The sequence below is a fragment of the Oncorhynchus tshawytscha genome, linkage group LG30, assembly GCF_018296145.1.
Source record: "Oncorhynchus tshawytscha isolate Ot180627B linkage group LG30, Otsh_v2.0, whole genome shotgun sequence".
Lineage (NCBI taxonomy): Eukaryota > Metazoa > Chordata > Actinopteri > Salmoniformes > Salmonidae > Oncorhynchus > Oncorhynchus tshawytscha.
This window is the reverse complement of record NC_056458.1, coordinates 46931443-46948032: the sequence shown is the minus strand read 5'-3', so window position 1 is coordinate 46948032 and position 16590 is coordinate 46931443. Positions and strand designations below refer to the sequence as shown.

General features: G+C 43.1%; 1 protein-coding gene across 6 annotated transcripts in view; it reads right to left on the bottom strand.

Moving 5' to 3' along the window:
- Positions 1–16155, bottom strand: part of larp1 (La ribonucleoprotein 1, translational regulator) — a 59067-nt gene extending 42912 nt beyond the window's left edge. For 5 of the 6 annotated variants that reach the window (XM_042309598.1, XM_042309600.1, XM_042309601.1 and 2 more), the window contains exon 1: positions 15492–16154. In XM_042309598.1, coding sequence (XP_042165532.1) covers positions 15492–15888 — 397 coding nt within the window. In that variant the 5' untranslated portion in view covers positions 15889–16154. Of the gene's footprint in view, positions 1–15491 lie in introns of all 6 variants that reach the window. The other variant, XM_042309603.1, reaches the window with a different exon arrangement.
- Positions 16156–16590: the final 435 nt, after the last annotated feature.

Sequence of the window (16590 nt, the reverse complement as noted above, 5' to 3'; positions counted from 1 at the left end):
ACAAAATGTGGAAAAAGTTGAGGGGGTCTGAATACTTTCCCGAATGCACTGAGTACCAGTCAAAAGTTTGGAGACCTACTCATTTTAAGGGTTTTTCTATATTTTCACTATTTTCTACATTGTAGAATAATAGTGAAGACATCAAAACTATGAAATAATACATATGGAATCATGTAGTAACCAAAAAAGTGTTAAACAAATCAAAATATATTGTGTATTTGAGATTCTTCAAAGTAGCCACCCTTTGCCTTGACAGCTTTGCACTCATAGCATTCTCTCAACCAGTTTCATGAGGTAGTCACCTGGAATGCATCTCAATTAACAGGTGTGCCTTGTTAAAAGTTAATTTGTGGAATCTCTTTCCTTCTTCATGCGTTTGAGCCAAAACAGTTGTGTTGTGACATGGTAGGGATGGTATACTGAAGATACCAAATAGGGCTAAAAGACCAAGTCCATATTATGGCTCAAATAAGCAAGAGAGAAATGACAGTCCATTACTTTAAGTCATGAATAATAATAAGAGACTTGCTTGGGCCAAGAAACACAACCAATGGACATTAGACCGGTGGAAATCTGTCCTTTGGTGTGATGAGTCCAAATGAGATTTTTGGTTCCAACCGCCGTGTCTTTGTGAGACACAGAGTAGGTTAACGGATGATCTCCGCATGTGTGGTTCCCACCGTGAAGGATGGCGGTGGTGTGATGGTGCTTAGCTGGTGACACGGTCTTGTGATTTATTTAGAATTACAAGGCACACTTAACCAGCATGGCTACCACAGCATTCTGCAGCGATACGCCATCCCATCTGGTTTGCGCTTAGTGGGACTATCGTTTTTTTCCCAACAGGACAATGACCCTAAACACACCTCCAGGCTGTGTAAGGGCTATTTGACCAAGAAGGAGAGAGATGGAGTGCTGCATCAGATGACCTGGCCTCCACAATCACCCGACCTCAACCCAATTAAGATGGTTTGGGATGAGCTGGACCGCAGAGCGAAGGAAAAGCAGCCAACAAGTGCTCAGCATATGTGGGAACTCCTTCAAGACTGTTGGAAAAGCATTCCAGGTGAAGCTAGTCGAGAGAATTCCAATAGCATGCAAAGCTCCGATCAAGGCAAAGGGTGGCTATTTGAAGAATCGAAAATATATATTTTGATTTGTTTAACACTTTTTTTGGTTACTACATGATTCCATATGTATCATTTCATAGTTTTGATAAAAATATAATTGTAATAAAAGGACGGGAAAAAAAAACTGCGTTTCAATGTACAGATTTAAATTAGACTCGCATTACAATCCTTTCATGTGGATTAACAAATCCACCAATTAGCAACTAAAGATAGGCATGGTGACTGACCCGACAGCTACAATGAGTAGGAGGATGAGTACACCCCCCACCCCCCACCCAAAGTGCTGATGGCTGCAGTACTCCAGATGTCACTCTCAAACAGTGCTCACGGCATCCCCCGTTACGAGCTGGGACAGGGTCATATTTACCTAGGTAATGAACGGAAGAAAATTTACTGAAACAGGGAGGGGCTACCTGTGCAGTAACTAACGAGGATTCAGGTGAACAGAGCCAAGACCAGTAGGGAAAAAAACTTTGGTTCTATTCTAAAGCAGTAGTTTTCTGCCCATCTTCTGCCAAAACCCTTCCCAAGCATGCATAACTTTATTTATTTGACATCTTTTCACCCCAATTTTATGATATCTAATTGGTAGTTAATCTTGTCCCATCTCTGGAGAGGCGCAGGTCAAGAGCCATGCGTCCTCCGAAACACAACCCTGCAACGCCACACTGCTTCTTGACACGCTGCTCGCTTAACCCTGAAGCCAGCCGCACCCATGCGTCGGAGGATAACACCGTACAACTGACAACTGTGTCGGCGTGCACTGCGCCTGGCCCGCCACAGGAGTCGCTAGAGCGCGATGGGTACAAGGACATCCCAGCCATGAACCTTCCCCCTAACCCGGTCGACGCTGGGCCAAATTGTGCGCCGCCTCATGGGTCTTTCGGGGCAAGACAACACAGCCCGCGATCGAACCCGGGTCTGTAGTGACGCCTCAAGCACGGCCTTCGACTGCTGCGCCACTCGTCAACTGACCCATCTGTAGGATTCATCATATTCATCTTCAACACTTAATAAGATTGCGACAGATCTTCACCTCTGAATAAAAGAATGTGTGGTTACCAAACATAAAAAGGAGGAGCCAAGCCAACTGGGCCAATCCAGAGCGGCGTGAGGGCAAGGTGGAACTGAACTCATAGGACTAAAGATGGACTATGACCCTCTCTAATGACCTCCTGACCTTTTTGATAGGGGGTGGATTACCCGAGAGTTCCACAGTCGAAGGTAATGGCTGTCAAAGAACTTGAACACTTCTGACCTGAAGAATTGGGCAAACAGTTGTGCGCAGGGGAGGGGGGTTATGGGGCCTGTTGATTGCCATGTGCTAACAAAATGGTTTCCTCAACTATTTATTAGATAAAAGGTGTTGACGTCCCGAAAGCTACATCCCCACAGCTGACGACACCAATCGTTTTCTATCGCAAGAACTCATGCCAGAGCCCAACTAAGAATGTTATTTTATTACACCACCTAAGCTACTGATTTTCAGGCAACAGCCTTACTCTCGGCAACAAGCCAGTCTCGTTTTATAAAAAATAAAAAAAAGGTGCATGTACTCTGGTCAAAAAAAAAACAAAAAAAAATTAACCATTAACTTTCGAAAGATAAATGTCCCCCATTCTCAAAATCCTAAATGTTATCAAGCAAAGCTGATAGTGAACTCAGGGTGTTTTCAGTAAGACCTTTCAAACGACAACAAAAAAAATACATTTAAAAATAATGCTCAAACGAAGATAAGAGGTCTTAACATGGTGTGTTTCACACTTAAGCAGTAGCGTTCAAACCCCATTGTCACACTGATTAAAAGAACTGGGCAAAAAGGGTCTCGCTCTATGAAAAAGCTAATAAAAGGCATTGGTACAAAAGCAACAACAACAAAAAAAACTTTCAACACACAGGTTAAGGTTAAGACGCAGGAGAGTAAAATGATTCAGGGACCGCAGTAATACAGTTTCAAACTGTCAAGAGGGAATGAACATTTTTAGAAAAGCTTGACTTTGTACATGCCCTCTCTTCAAAACGGTTCCTCTTGAACACAGACCAAACTCAAGGATGGCGTGTTCAGTGGTGAACGATGTATCCCACGTGGGTATTAGGCATGCCTTCCACACTGTGCTCCATGCAAATCAGATATTTTTTAAAAAGGTCAGCTGTGAGAAGACGGGCTGTCTCTCGAATGGCCTACACCAAGGGGTAGCCTGGCAGTTAAAGAGCGTTGGGCCAGTAACCCGAAAGGTCGCTGGTTCAAATCCCCAAGCCAACTCGGTGAAAAATCTGTTGATTCGTCCTTCAGCTAGGCACTTAACTCTAATTGCTCGTGTAAGTCGCACTGGATAAGAGCGTCTGCTAATCAGTGGTTCAGGGTCAGCAACAGTAGTAGTTTTTCTTTTTGGGGGGGGCCTGTAGAGGGTAGAGAAGGTGAGAGAGAGAGAGGGTAGAGAAGGTGAGAGAGAGAGAGAGAGAAGGTGAGAGAGAGAGAGGGTAGAGAAGGTGAGAGAGAGAGGGTAGAGAAGGTGAGAGAGAGAGAGAGAGAGGGTAGAGAAGGTGAGAGAGAGAGGGTAGAGAAGGTGAGAGAGAGAGAGAGGGTAGAGAAGGAGAGAGAGAGAGAGGGTAGAGAAGGTGAGAGAGAGAGAGGGTAGAGAAGGTGAGAGAGAGAAGGGTAGAGACGGTGAGAGAGAGAGAGGGTAGAGATGGTGAGAGAGAGAGAGGGTAGAGATGGTGAGAGGGTAGAGATGGTATCTAGTTGATGATCCCTGCTGTTGCCTGTAGTGCAGAATACCAGCGATAAGGCATAACCAAACATGCGTTATCAGAAATAAAAACGTAAGAGCGTCTGCTAATCAGTGGTTCAGGGTCAGCAACAGTAGTAGTTTTTCTTTTTGAGGGGGCCTGAGAGGGTAGAGAAGGTGAGAGAGAGAGAGAGAGGGTAGAGAAGGTGAGAGAGAGAGGGTAGAGAAGGTGAAGGGTAGAGAGAGAGAGAGGGTAGAGAAGGTGAGAGAGAGAGAGGGTAGAGAAGGTGAGAGAGGGAGAGAAGGTGAGAGAAGGGAGAGAAGGTGAGAGAGGGTAGAGAAGGTGAGAGAGGGTAGAGAAGGTGAGAGAGGGTAGAGAAGGTAGAGAAGGTGAGAGAGGAGAGAGAGAGGGTAGAGAAGGTGAGAGAGAGAGAGGGTAGAGAAGGTGAGAGAGGGTAGAGAAGGTGAGAGAGAGAGAGGGTAGAGAAGGTGAGAGAGAGAGAGAGGGTAGAGAAGGTGAGAGAGAGAGAGGGTAGAGAAGGTGAGAGAGAGAGAGAGAGAGAGGGTAGAGAAGGTGAGAGAGAGAGAGGGTAGAGAAGGTGAGAGAGAGAGAGAGGGTAGAGAAGTTGAGAGAGAGAGAGAGAGAGGGTAGAGAAGTTGAGAGAGAGAGAGAGAGAGGGTAGAGAAGGAGAGAGAGAGAGAGAGAGAGGGTAGAGAAGTTGAGAGAGAGAGAGAGAGGGTAGAGAAGGTGAGAGAGAGAGAGAGGAGGGTAGAGAAGGTGAGAGAGAGGGTAGAGACGGTGAGAGAGAGAGAGGGTAGAGAAGGTGAGAGAGAGAGGGTAGAGAAGGTGAGAGAGAGAGGGTAGAGAAGGTGAGAGAGAGAGAGAGAGAGAGAGAGGGTAGAGAAGGTGAGAGAGAGAGGGTAGAGAAGGTGAGAGAGAGAGAGAGAGAGGGTAGAGAAGGTGAGAGAGAGAGGGTAGAGAAGGTGAGAGAGAGAGGGTAGAGAAGGTGAGAGAGAGAGAGAGAGAGAGAGAGGGTAGAGAAGGTGAGAGAGAGAGAGGGTAGAGAAGGTGAGAGAGAGAGAGGGTAGAGAAGGTGAGAGAGAGAGAGGGTAGAGAAGGTGAGAGAGAGAGAGGGTAGAGATGGTGAGAGGGTAGAGATGGTATCTAGTTGATGATCCCTGCTGTTGCCTGTAGTGCAGAATACCGGCGATAAGGCATAACCAAACATGCGTTATCAGAAATAAAAACGTGATTACCTGGAATATGGTACATAAGAGCCTCTGTTCATATTTTAATACAATTTCAGTTTAGCTGATGGGAAGTTTTACACTGTAAAACAAAGGTGAAATGATGTCTCCAGATCAACATCAAGGTGCCGTCTTTTTCCCCAAAAGTAAAGAAATTGAAACAATTACACTTTTAGTAAAATATATATATGACCGTGTGGTGTGTGTAGTAAGGACTTCAAGGGAAGTACAGCAGTGTGCTCAACCTGGTGAGCGCATTGTTAAGTGTCCTGGAACACCACTCCAGTGTGTTCAGCCCAGCAGCAAGTCGCTCTGGTCCAGTCTCCACCTGTGAGGGATCGTCAACCACGTGGGCTGCAGCCCTGTGACAGCTCCTGTGAAATGCAGCACTAGGCCCAGTCTCTCCCCCTCTCTCCCTCCCTCCCTCCCTCTCTCCCCCTCTCTCTCTCCCCCTCTCCCTCCCCCCTCTCTCCCTCTCTCAGTCCATTTCTCCCTCTCTGCAGTCAAGATCAGAGCAAGTTTCTGCAGTCGTGTGCACACACAGCCAGAGGCAATGATTAGCATTAGCCAGCTGTCATGGCGGCGGCGGCGGCCCTTCCCCCCCCACACACCACCACCACCAGCTTCCCTCTATCCACCTCGCGTCACTCCCTCTTCCCATCCTACTAGCTCATTCTCATAGCCCCCTCCATCCCCTTCCAAACCTCTTCAGGTGGAGAACACAGCCTCATTCTCAGGACAGTTACAGTGCAAAGTCCCTGAAAATCAGCAACAACAAACAACAAAAACACGATATGGGGGCTATTAATAAGCACTGTGCTACGTAAGTCTTAAACACTGTACAAGGGGGGGGCACTGCTAGCCAATCATGTTGCTACTTTAGGACACGTAGTATGTTTGTACTCAGCTCAGCTGTGTTGCAAAGCCACAGTAAGAAGCACAGCACAACAGCTAACATTTGCAATTGGATTAAACATCCCAGTTGCCACAAACAAGATAATCAAAGCAAGCAACCTATAAATGGGATGTCTGTCTGAGAGCTTAATTAGAGCATGTGAGAAGTGCTTATTAAATCCTCACGCAGCAGACATGAAAAGATACCAAATAAATCTTGTTTATTCTTTTTTTTTTTTTTAAAGCATGAGTTATTTCGGCCAGAAGCCGATCTAGAAGTGGGTCGGATTAGATTCAAGGAGCACAGTAGGAGAGCTGCTGCAGCACGGGATGACTGAGGCCGGTGGGAACCAAATATGGAGGAAAAGGACAGGATGCATGCCACCAGCAGCCACACTGCCCCTCCCTCCCCATCCCACACACACACACACACACACACACCACTCTTGAAGACTCTTACTAGTTCACGTGATCAGAAGGGTGACATCACCACCCGCCGAGTAACAGGCTCAGACACTACACTGCTGGTTGAGCTGTAGAGAGGTCACTGTCTCTGCCTGTGGCCACCCACCCCACACCCTAGAACAGTGAGTTTTCACTGGGATGTATCCATATCGCTGTGCCCAGACAGATGCAGCTCTTTAAAGATAAAAAAAAAAAAAAACGTTTTTGTTTTTTTAAAGGCCAGAGCTGAGACACAAACCTGGGGAGACGGCGTTGATCTATGGAAATAGCCGAGAGAAATTAAGGGCTTTCTTTTTCTGCCTATTATCATGGTAGACTGGTACCGCAATGAACCCAAAGGGGGCTTTCTCAAACAAAAATTCAGAGCTGAATACATAGTTCATACTGTCGGGTCAAAAGAGGACATGGCCATTTTGTTCTGAGGGAAAAACCTGACAAAAAAAAGAAGTCTACTCCACCACAAGACTAGGGCTGGGTAAAAATGGCAAAAATATATCACAATATTTTTCTAATATTTGACAGTATTTAATGTTTTTGAATAATAAAATGTCTACAGTTGCTTTATGAGTAGTGTATGACCCTAGAGTGGCAATAAAACATTGATTTCAAGTGATTTCATACAAGTCTTTCTCCATTCTGATTTCACAGTATACAAAAAAAATTTTTTTTAAACTTCAACCACATCTTCTGGGAATGAGTAGCAGGCAGTTGAATTCGGGCATGCATTTCATCCGGACGTGAAAATCCTGCCCCGTCACCAATGACTTCACTAGGGTAGGGGGCAGCATTCGGAATTTTGGATGAACAGCGTGCCCAAATTAAACTGCCTGCTACTCAGGCCCAGAAGCTAAGATGTACATATTGTTAGTAGATTTGGTTAGAAAACACTGAAGTTTCTAAAACTATTTAAACCATGTCTGTGAGTATAACAGAACTTTTTTGGCGGGCGAAACCCTGAGGACAAACCGTTCAGATTGTTGTTGTTTTTTTTTTGGGGGTGTCACTCTTTTCAATGGGTTTTCATTGGGAATCCAAGAAGCTCGTCAAAGGTAAGGCATGAATTAGATCTTCATTTCTGTGTTTTGTGATGATGGTCTGTGTTTGTTTGCTTGGGTGCTATTCTCATATAATAGCATCGTTTGCCTTCGCCGTAAAAGCATTTTTGAAATCTGACACGTTCGCTGGATTCACAACAAGCGTAGCTTTAATTTGGTATATTGATGTTTGATTTCATGGAAGTTAAATTTTTATAGTAATTTATTTGAATTTGGCGCTCTGCATTTTCACTGGATGTTGGCCAGTTGGGAAGCTACCGTCCCACATATCCCAGAGAGGTTAAAAGTGCTTTCCTCACCATCTTAAATAAGCATGCCCCATTCAAAAAAGTAGAACCAGGAACAGATAGAGCCCTTGGTTCACTCCAGACCTGACTGCCCTTGACCAGCACAAAATAGTTGAGAGGAGAGAGGTTAAGGGCTCACCCCAATTATTCGACTGGTCGATTGTTTGGTCGATAGGCTGCTGGTCGAACAAGATTTATGGTCGAGCAGTAGTAAATATGTATGTATATAAACTCAGTAACAATTTTTTTTTTTTAAATCCTCTCACTGTCAAATGCAATTATTTTCTGCAAACTTAACATGTAAATATTTGTATGAACATAACAAGATTCAATAACTGAGACAAACTGAACAAGTTCCACAGACATGCGACTAACAGAAATGGAATAATGTGTCCCTTAACAAAGGGGGGTGTCAAAATCAAAAGTAGCAGTCAGTATCTGGTGTGGCCACCAGCTGCATTAGGTACTGCAGTGCATCTCCTCCTCATGGACTGCACCAGATTAGCTAGTTCTTGCTGTGAGATGTTACCCCACTCTTCCACCAAGGCACCTGCAAGTTCCCGGATATTTCTGGGGGGGCCCTAGCCCTCACCCTCCGATCAAACAGGTCCCAGAAGTGCTCAACGGGTTTGAGATCCAGGCTCTTCCCTGGCCAATGCAGAACACTGACATTCCTGTCTTGCAGGAAATCACACACAGAATGAGAAGTATGGCTGGTGGCGTTGTCATGCTGGAGGGTCATGTCAGGGTGAGCCTGCAGGAAGGGTACCACATGAGGTAGGAGGATGTCTTCCCTGTAACGCGTTGATATTGTGAAATGGCTAGCTAGTTAGCGGAGTGCGCGCTAATAGCGTTTCAAATGTCACTCGCTCTGAGACTTGGAGTGGTTGTTCACCATGCTCTGCATGGGTAACGCTGCTTCGATGGTGGCTGTTGTCGATGTGTTCCTGGTTCGAGCCCAGGTAGGAGAGAGGAGAGGGACGGAAGCTATACTGTTACACTGGCAATACTAAAGTGCCTATAAGAACATCCAATAGTCAAAGGAAATACAAATGGTATAGAGAGAAATAGTCCTATAATAACTGCAACCTATAACTTCTTACCTGGGAATATTGAAGACTCATGTTAAAAGGAACCACCAGCTTTCATATGTTCTCATGTTCTGAGCAAGGAACTTAAACGTTAGCTTTCTTACATGGCACATATTGCACTTTTACTTTCTTCTCCAACACTTTGTTTTTGCATTATTTAAACCAAATTGAACATATTTCATTATTTATTTGAGGCTAAATTGATTTTATTGATGTATTATATTAAGTTAAAATAAGTGTTCATTCAGTATTGTTGTAATTGTCATTATTACAAATAAATGTGTAAAAATAAAAAATAAATTGTCCGATTAATCGGTATCGGCCTTTTTTGGTCCTCCAATAAAATCGGTATCGGCGTTGAAAAATCATAATCTGTCGACCTCTAGTTTGGACCGCTCCTGTCAATGTTGAGTAAGGACACGCACCTGATTACACATAGAAGTAAGCCTATTGGCTACCAGGCCTGATTACACATAGAAGTAGGCATAGAAATGTTCCCATTTGGGGATCTGATAGTGTTTTGAAAAATCTTTCCAGCTCTCCCCCTTTTGATAACCACTCAACGTGAAAGGGAAAAATATCATACTCTGATCTGGTGTAAAGTCATACAATAGGCCTACATGCACAATGGAGCGGTAAACTCTGAGGGCCCAGAATATTTTATACATTGTTTTAAGTAGCTTCAGGCTGGACCCAAGTTATTAGTTGATACAATGTTTCAAGTTCATTGCAGATGGGCCACGCTTGGCCAATATGATTTATAGGACATTTATTTTTTTTTAAATCAGGAAATGTTCTACCTGCAGACTGCATTGTTTTTATTTGTTGGCTTTATAGGCTGTTTTTACATAGTTGGCAATGACAATAAAATGTGATTTTTTTTTAATTATAGGTTAACCACATGATTAACCACATCACAATTATTATGAAATACAAAGATGTAAATGAAACTGTTCCTCATCAATGTGCATATGAAAACCATAACTGGCACGCAGATCGGTAGAAGTGATAAGATTAACTGGTATTCCCCACATGAGTTTGCCAATTCCTCCCGTGGGCCATTACCGGCAACTTCTGGAGAAATAGGGCAGCGTCTGTGAAAGCCAGTAGAGGAGGACGGTCGGGACAGGTTCCCTCAAGTCATCAGTGAGCTAAATGCCTGTATAGTCGATTTCACTAAAACACATAGGGTGTCTATATATGGAAAAATCCACATTTTAAAATGTAGACTTAAATCGACTGGTCGAAAGAACAGACGACTTCTGGTCGACTTCCTTTTTTTTTTTTTTGGGCTGGGACGGTACTTGTTTGGTTAGCCGCCAGCCGAACTGAAGGTAAAACCCACAGGTTAGCCACCAGCCGAACTAAAGGTAAAACCCACAGGTTAGCTAGCCACCAGCCGAACTGAAGGTAAAACCCACAAGTTAGCTAGCCGCCAGCCGAACTGAAGGTAAAACCCTACAGGTTAGCCGCCTCAACTCTCATTCATCGTCCATGAATAAAGATTTACTGCACTGTGATCCCACATTAGCCATCTACACATCAGCAATACCAGGTTGTGACCCCCAGCAGAGTCCTGACACCTTTGAAACTACAAAGGCTCAGGACAATTCACTAGTAGCCTTCTGTTTCAGGGCAACAACAAAGAGTCTCCTCTCGTGGGTGAGAACGCAGACAGACCGGTGAGAACGAAGACACCGGAGAGACAGTCATCATGCTAATTTTGACCTGACTACTACCACTTGGGATCCCCGGTGGCGCAGTGGTATAAGACACTGCATTGTAAATAATACGCAGCCTGGTTCCAATCCAGGCTGCGTCACATCCAGCCGTGATTGGGAGTCCCATAAGGCGGTGCATAATTGGCCCCGGGTTTGGCTGTCATTGTAAATAAGAAATTGTTCTTAACTGACTTGCCTAGTTAAATAAAGATAAAATAAATAAAAATGTGTTTTATATTTAAACTGGGGTTCAAATTGAAGCCTACAGAGACTCCGGGAACATGGTTGGAGAGCCCTATACTAGTACGAATGCAATTAAAAGTGCCTCAATTTTTTACTTGTTTGAAGGTTCCAGAGCACTAAAGAAATGCTGACAGTCATTCCTGACCCAAGTCGCCAAAACAAGTCAGCAAAACTTTGAGGCTTCCACACACCCCGCACTGAATTTAGATCAGGACATCAAACTCATTCCTGGTCAGCTTACCCTCCTGTAGGTTTTTCACTCCAACCACAGTTGTAACTAACTTGGTTCAGTTTATAAACCATATAATTATTAGAATCTGGTGCGCTAGATTAGGGTTGGCGGTAAAACCCACCGGACAGTAAAAGGCGCTGCATGGTCAATCAGACACCTGCATTGGCCGTGCAGCACTTCCGGTGATAGAGCCTCTGCATAAGTCAGGGCACTCAAAGATCTTGTCAAGGAAGTGAGATTGAGTTTACACATGATCCCCCCCCCCACCATCAACCAATCATGTCAATGCAGGAGCTATACAGAGCCCCCCGCATTGTTACAAAATTTGGAAGGCGCACAGCGATGCAGAGTTCAATTTGACCCCTACATGCTTCCGGAGCCACACCTACAATACGGATCCTCTGACCACCTTTCCCGATCAAGCACAAATTGGCTTTAAGCTCTATAGGAACAGGGCTGGAGAGTCCTGATCTAGCGCTGGTGTGCCAATCATTCAGTACGCTGTGTTTTAGGGACCACCCAATTAAAGGTTGCCCGATTAATCGGAATGGCCGATTTCAATTTTTCACCACAATCCGAAATCTGTATTTTTGGGCCCCGATTTTTTTACACCTTTATTTAATCTTTATTTAACTAGGCAAGTCGGTATTTCAATGACGGCCTAGGAACAGTGGGGTTAACTGCCTTGTTCAGGGGCAGAACGACAGATTTTCACCTTGTCAGCTCGGGGGATCCAATCTTGCAACCTTAACTAGTCCAACGCAATAACGACCTGCCTCTCTCTCATTGCACTCCACAAGGAGGCTGCCTGTTACGCGAATGCAGTAAGCCAAGGTAAGTTGCTAGCTAGCATTAAACTTATCTTATAAAAACGTATCTTGTAAAAAACAATCAAGCATCACTAGTTAACTACACATGGTTGATGATATTACTAGATATTATCTTGCGTGTCCTGCGTTGCATATAATCTGACTAGGCATACAAGTATCTGACTGAGCGGCGGTAGGCAGAAGCAGGCGCGTAAACATTCATTCAAACAGCACTTGTGCATTTTGCCAGCAGCTCTTCGTTGTGCGTCAAGCATTGCGCTGTTTATGACTTCAAGCCTATCAACTCCCGAGATGAGGCTTGTGTAACCGAAGTGAAATGGCTAGCTAGTTAGTGCGCACTAATTGTCGTTGTGTTGCTGGTTCGAGCCCAGGGAAGAGCGAGGAGAGGGACGGAAGCTATACTGTTACACTGGCAATACTAAAGTGCCTATAAGAACATCCAATAGTCAAAGGTTAATGAAATACAAATGATATAGTGGGAAATATTCCTATAATAACTACAACCTAAAACTTCTTACCTGGGAATATTGAAGACTCATGTTAAAAGGAACCACCAGCTTTCTTATGTTCTGAGCAAGGAACTTAAACGTTAGCTTTTCTTACATGGCACATATTGCACTTTTACTTTCTTCTCCAACGCTTTATTTTTGCATTATTTAAACCAAATTGAACATGTTTCATTATTTACTTTATGCTAAATTGGGTTTATTGATGTATTATATTAAGTTAAAAGTGTTCATTCAGTATTGTTGTAATTATTATTACAAATAAATAAATGTAAAAAAATTGGCTGATTAATTGGTATCGGCTTTATGGTCCTCCAATAATCGGTATCGGTGTTGAAAAATCATAATCAGTCGACCTCTACACCCAATGTAAATGTCTGACTGCTGACTTTTTACACACAATGTAAAATATATATATATATATTTTTAAATTGGTGTACTAAATCTCTATTGGTGTCTGAGCCCTTATAATACATACATACATACTAGACTCAAGTAAAACATCCAAGATGAGATTTGACAAAAATAAAATATGGTCAGTTTAACTCTTCAAAACGTGCTTCAGTCCCTCCCTTCCTTCCTGTACTTATCCAACTTGGTGAGAATATGGCAACAAGTAAGCATCTGTAAGGGGTAATAGGACACAAACAGGTTTAGTACCAAACGGCATAAGCAAATAACCTCAAAATATCAACCAGACAAATAACATTAAGACTTAAAAAGGTTATGAAACGTTCAAATCAAAGTTGTAACAGGTGTTTTCAGACCTCTAGTCTAATGCAAAATGAAGCCACATCCCAAGACATTGGTTGAACAAATCTAGCTATATGTTCATTTAATTTTAAAAAAAATTGTCCCTTGTTAAAGCTGTTTATTGGGGGATAGTCCATGCTTCAAGGAAGCATGATAATATCAGAGACATGAGTAGGGATCTGTGAAGATGTAGACATATGGCACAACGTGTACCATACTCCATGTGCAGCTCATCAGTGTACATCCGTATTGGATTCCCCAACCAGCATTTCTCGAGGGGTAAGACAATGATTCTTGAATATCACTGGCGTTTCAGCCAATTGAGATGCCATGAAAATAGACTTTAGGAAAACATGACAATATTTGTACATGTCAACTACCTTAAAATCTTACATTGAATTACAGTTTTGGTGATTAAGAAAACGGTGTTTGAATCAATTCACATTAGATTTCACAGTAATTGCATAACATTTCGCCATGTATCAAACCAACATGTGGCAGACTTGATGATACTAGCAACACTAGCTAGTAGCTAGCTGGCTGACTGTGCGTGGGGGAGGGGAGAGCGTCTGAGCAGTGAGGCCTAGTTGCATTGTTTACGCCCGTTTTGTCATTTACCGCAACAGCCAAGCAAACAAAAGTCCCCTAAATAATATGACAACGACCACACTTTGACGTGATCTGCTGTTAGAATATACCAACCATTAGTTATCACCGTTATAAATCGACGATTAAAGAAGAAAAAAAGATCACATGGCTGAGCGGACCACGTTGTCTTGACATAACTACTGAGGAATTCTGGGATACACATTTTTTTTTTTTTTTTTTTTTTGCACCGGTCTCCTCCCAATATCGGTGTCAAAACGCATGTGGTTGACTTCGGCTAACTAACTAGTGATTAAAACCACGTCCTTCCTACATATTCTTTATCGGGCGGATCCGACTGGTCGTCTTTGGCGACAAGTCCCACATGCAACCAAATGGTCTTGTCCACGTTTATATCTAGCTAAGTGGCTAGCATAGCTAAGTGGCTAGCTCCATGCTAGCAATGTGACCATGAGATGGATGAATCATTACAATTCAAGAGCCAGTCATCTACCCGTAACGACAGTCTAAATTTAACACACAACTTGACATGTTCTACGAGGAGACACCAATTAAAAATGGTTATAAATTCGTAATAAACATCGCCAGCTACATTATTATTATTTTTTTTTTGTTGTTTTGTTTTAAATACAACTATTTTGTTCCTTTGCGGAAGGGAACACGTGGAGAGGACACGTGACGTTGCAATAAACCTAGCAATTTGTTTTAACATGTGAAGTGTTAAATAAAACTGCGCAAATTGTTTCAGGGGTTTTGCATTATACATCAATATATATTGTTGCAATGTGTCAAACATGTAGTGTTTATAAATAACGTGGATTTGGATTCCGGTAGCTGTCTGTTAGCTCCAACATGAGGATTAGCTACCTTGGCCTAGTCGCTATTGTTAGCCATCGGCACTCACTTTCAGCGTGCTAGGCTAATATTTATCAACTCAAAACAACAGCTTCAATTATCTAAATTGGTAGTATGTCACTGTAAACAGTGCTTCACAAACCTGGACAAAAAAAAAAATAGTGCCTAGTTAGAAATGGCTATGCTATTAGCTGGCGTTTAAACAGTAAAAGTTAAAACCTAAAACGCGTGTCACCCGTGACAATGGTAAGTTATTCGCATTGCTGCTTCAGTTCAGACTGCGTCTAATTACAACCATGTTAACGAGTTAAATTAGTTCGCAAGTCACTTCATCGGCAACTAGCACAAAAGAGACCGAGTTGTGCAAAAGAAAAATGACGCCCATGCGTCTAGTAAGTGGAACGATGGTGTTAAAATAATATCACGACACATGAAACCTCACTTGTACCCAACTGAGGCCTGACGCTAAACACACACACACACACACAAAAGCTCAACGTTTGTTATTGCATTTGCACAAAAATGTACTAAGTAGGTGATCTTCTGAAAGAGACGAGTACCATGTTTGGAACGTCAACTCCAATTAGATCTTAGAAGAAGCTTTTTTACAATCCACTATTCCAGAAATAGTTTGGGGCCTTGCTCTATATATAGCTAGTTAGAGCAGTCTACTAGATACGAGCAAGCTTGCAATGAAGCATTATCCTGCGAGGAACTCCCCACTATCATATCTGACAGCAGATCATGCTTGGCATTTATTAAGTGGCTCTAGTGAATGCACCATAAACGCAGTAGTGACCACACACACACACACACAAAAAAACGTGTTATGGGAGGAATACAAACCATGATGTGCTTGTCCATTCACGTTGACCACGGTCACCGCATTCATTTTCTGAGTCCATGGGTTCACCTTGGGCGGGGGTGCTTCAGCAAACTCCTTTTTGCTACATTTCACATAGTCTTCCGTTTGTCCGGTCGTGTGCTTTTCTTGATCCAGGATGTCTTTCTCTTGATTGTTACTCTCTTCTTTTGCCTGTTTGGAGTTTTGCTCCTTCATTGCGACCCCCACCAGTTCCGTGTTGTCTGCTTTCATATTGCTACCGTCGTCGGCAACACCCGTCTGCTTGGCCCCCTTTTCCAGACAGTCCTCTCCGTGTTGTATCGTCTTGCTCGCATGCCCATGCTCCTCTTCTTTGATAAGAGGATTGTTGGGTAGGAGAGTCTCCACCTGAGTGGCCATTTCCCCTTTTCCACACGATATCCCCAAATTCTCCTTCAACTCAAGAATGGTAAATGTTCAGTATTCCTCGAGTAAACTCGTTTCTATCGTTACTCCACTCCACCCCTAGACCAAATAGCCTTCAGTCTAAGACGCAGAGTGGTTTGTGTTGAATTAAAACATATAAAAAGCGTCCGAAAGACTTTAAAATTACAAGATAATCTCCACCACTAGCAGCAATATGGATGATCACCACCACGCGATAGAAGGGTGCGCGCACGTACGATGGAGGGGCGTAACCACGCAAAGATGTGCGCGCAGTAGGTTGTTATCAATAACGCCATATTTCGTTACGTCTAAGAAGCAGTTCATTCCCAGCTGGGTGGCAAACCTACAGCCCTCTCCAATGGATTACAGTGCAAAACATTGCTGGAGTATACCTCTATCTCTCAATATTGACCACAATTTCATTCGATTTGAGTGATATAAAAATACAAGTGTACTCTACGTGACAAGTATTGTTTTTATATAAATGTTTTAGTCATATTCTGTACTCGTCAAAAGTTTGGACACACCAAGTAATTTCAGGGTGTTTCTTTATTTTGTACTATTTTCTACATTGTAGAATAATAGTGAAGACATCAAACTATGGAATAACACATGGAATCATGTAGTAACCAAAAAAATGTTAAACAAATCTAAATATATTTTAGATTTGAGATT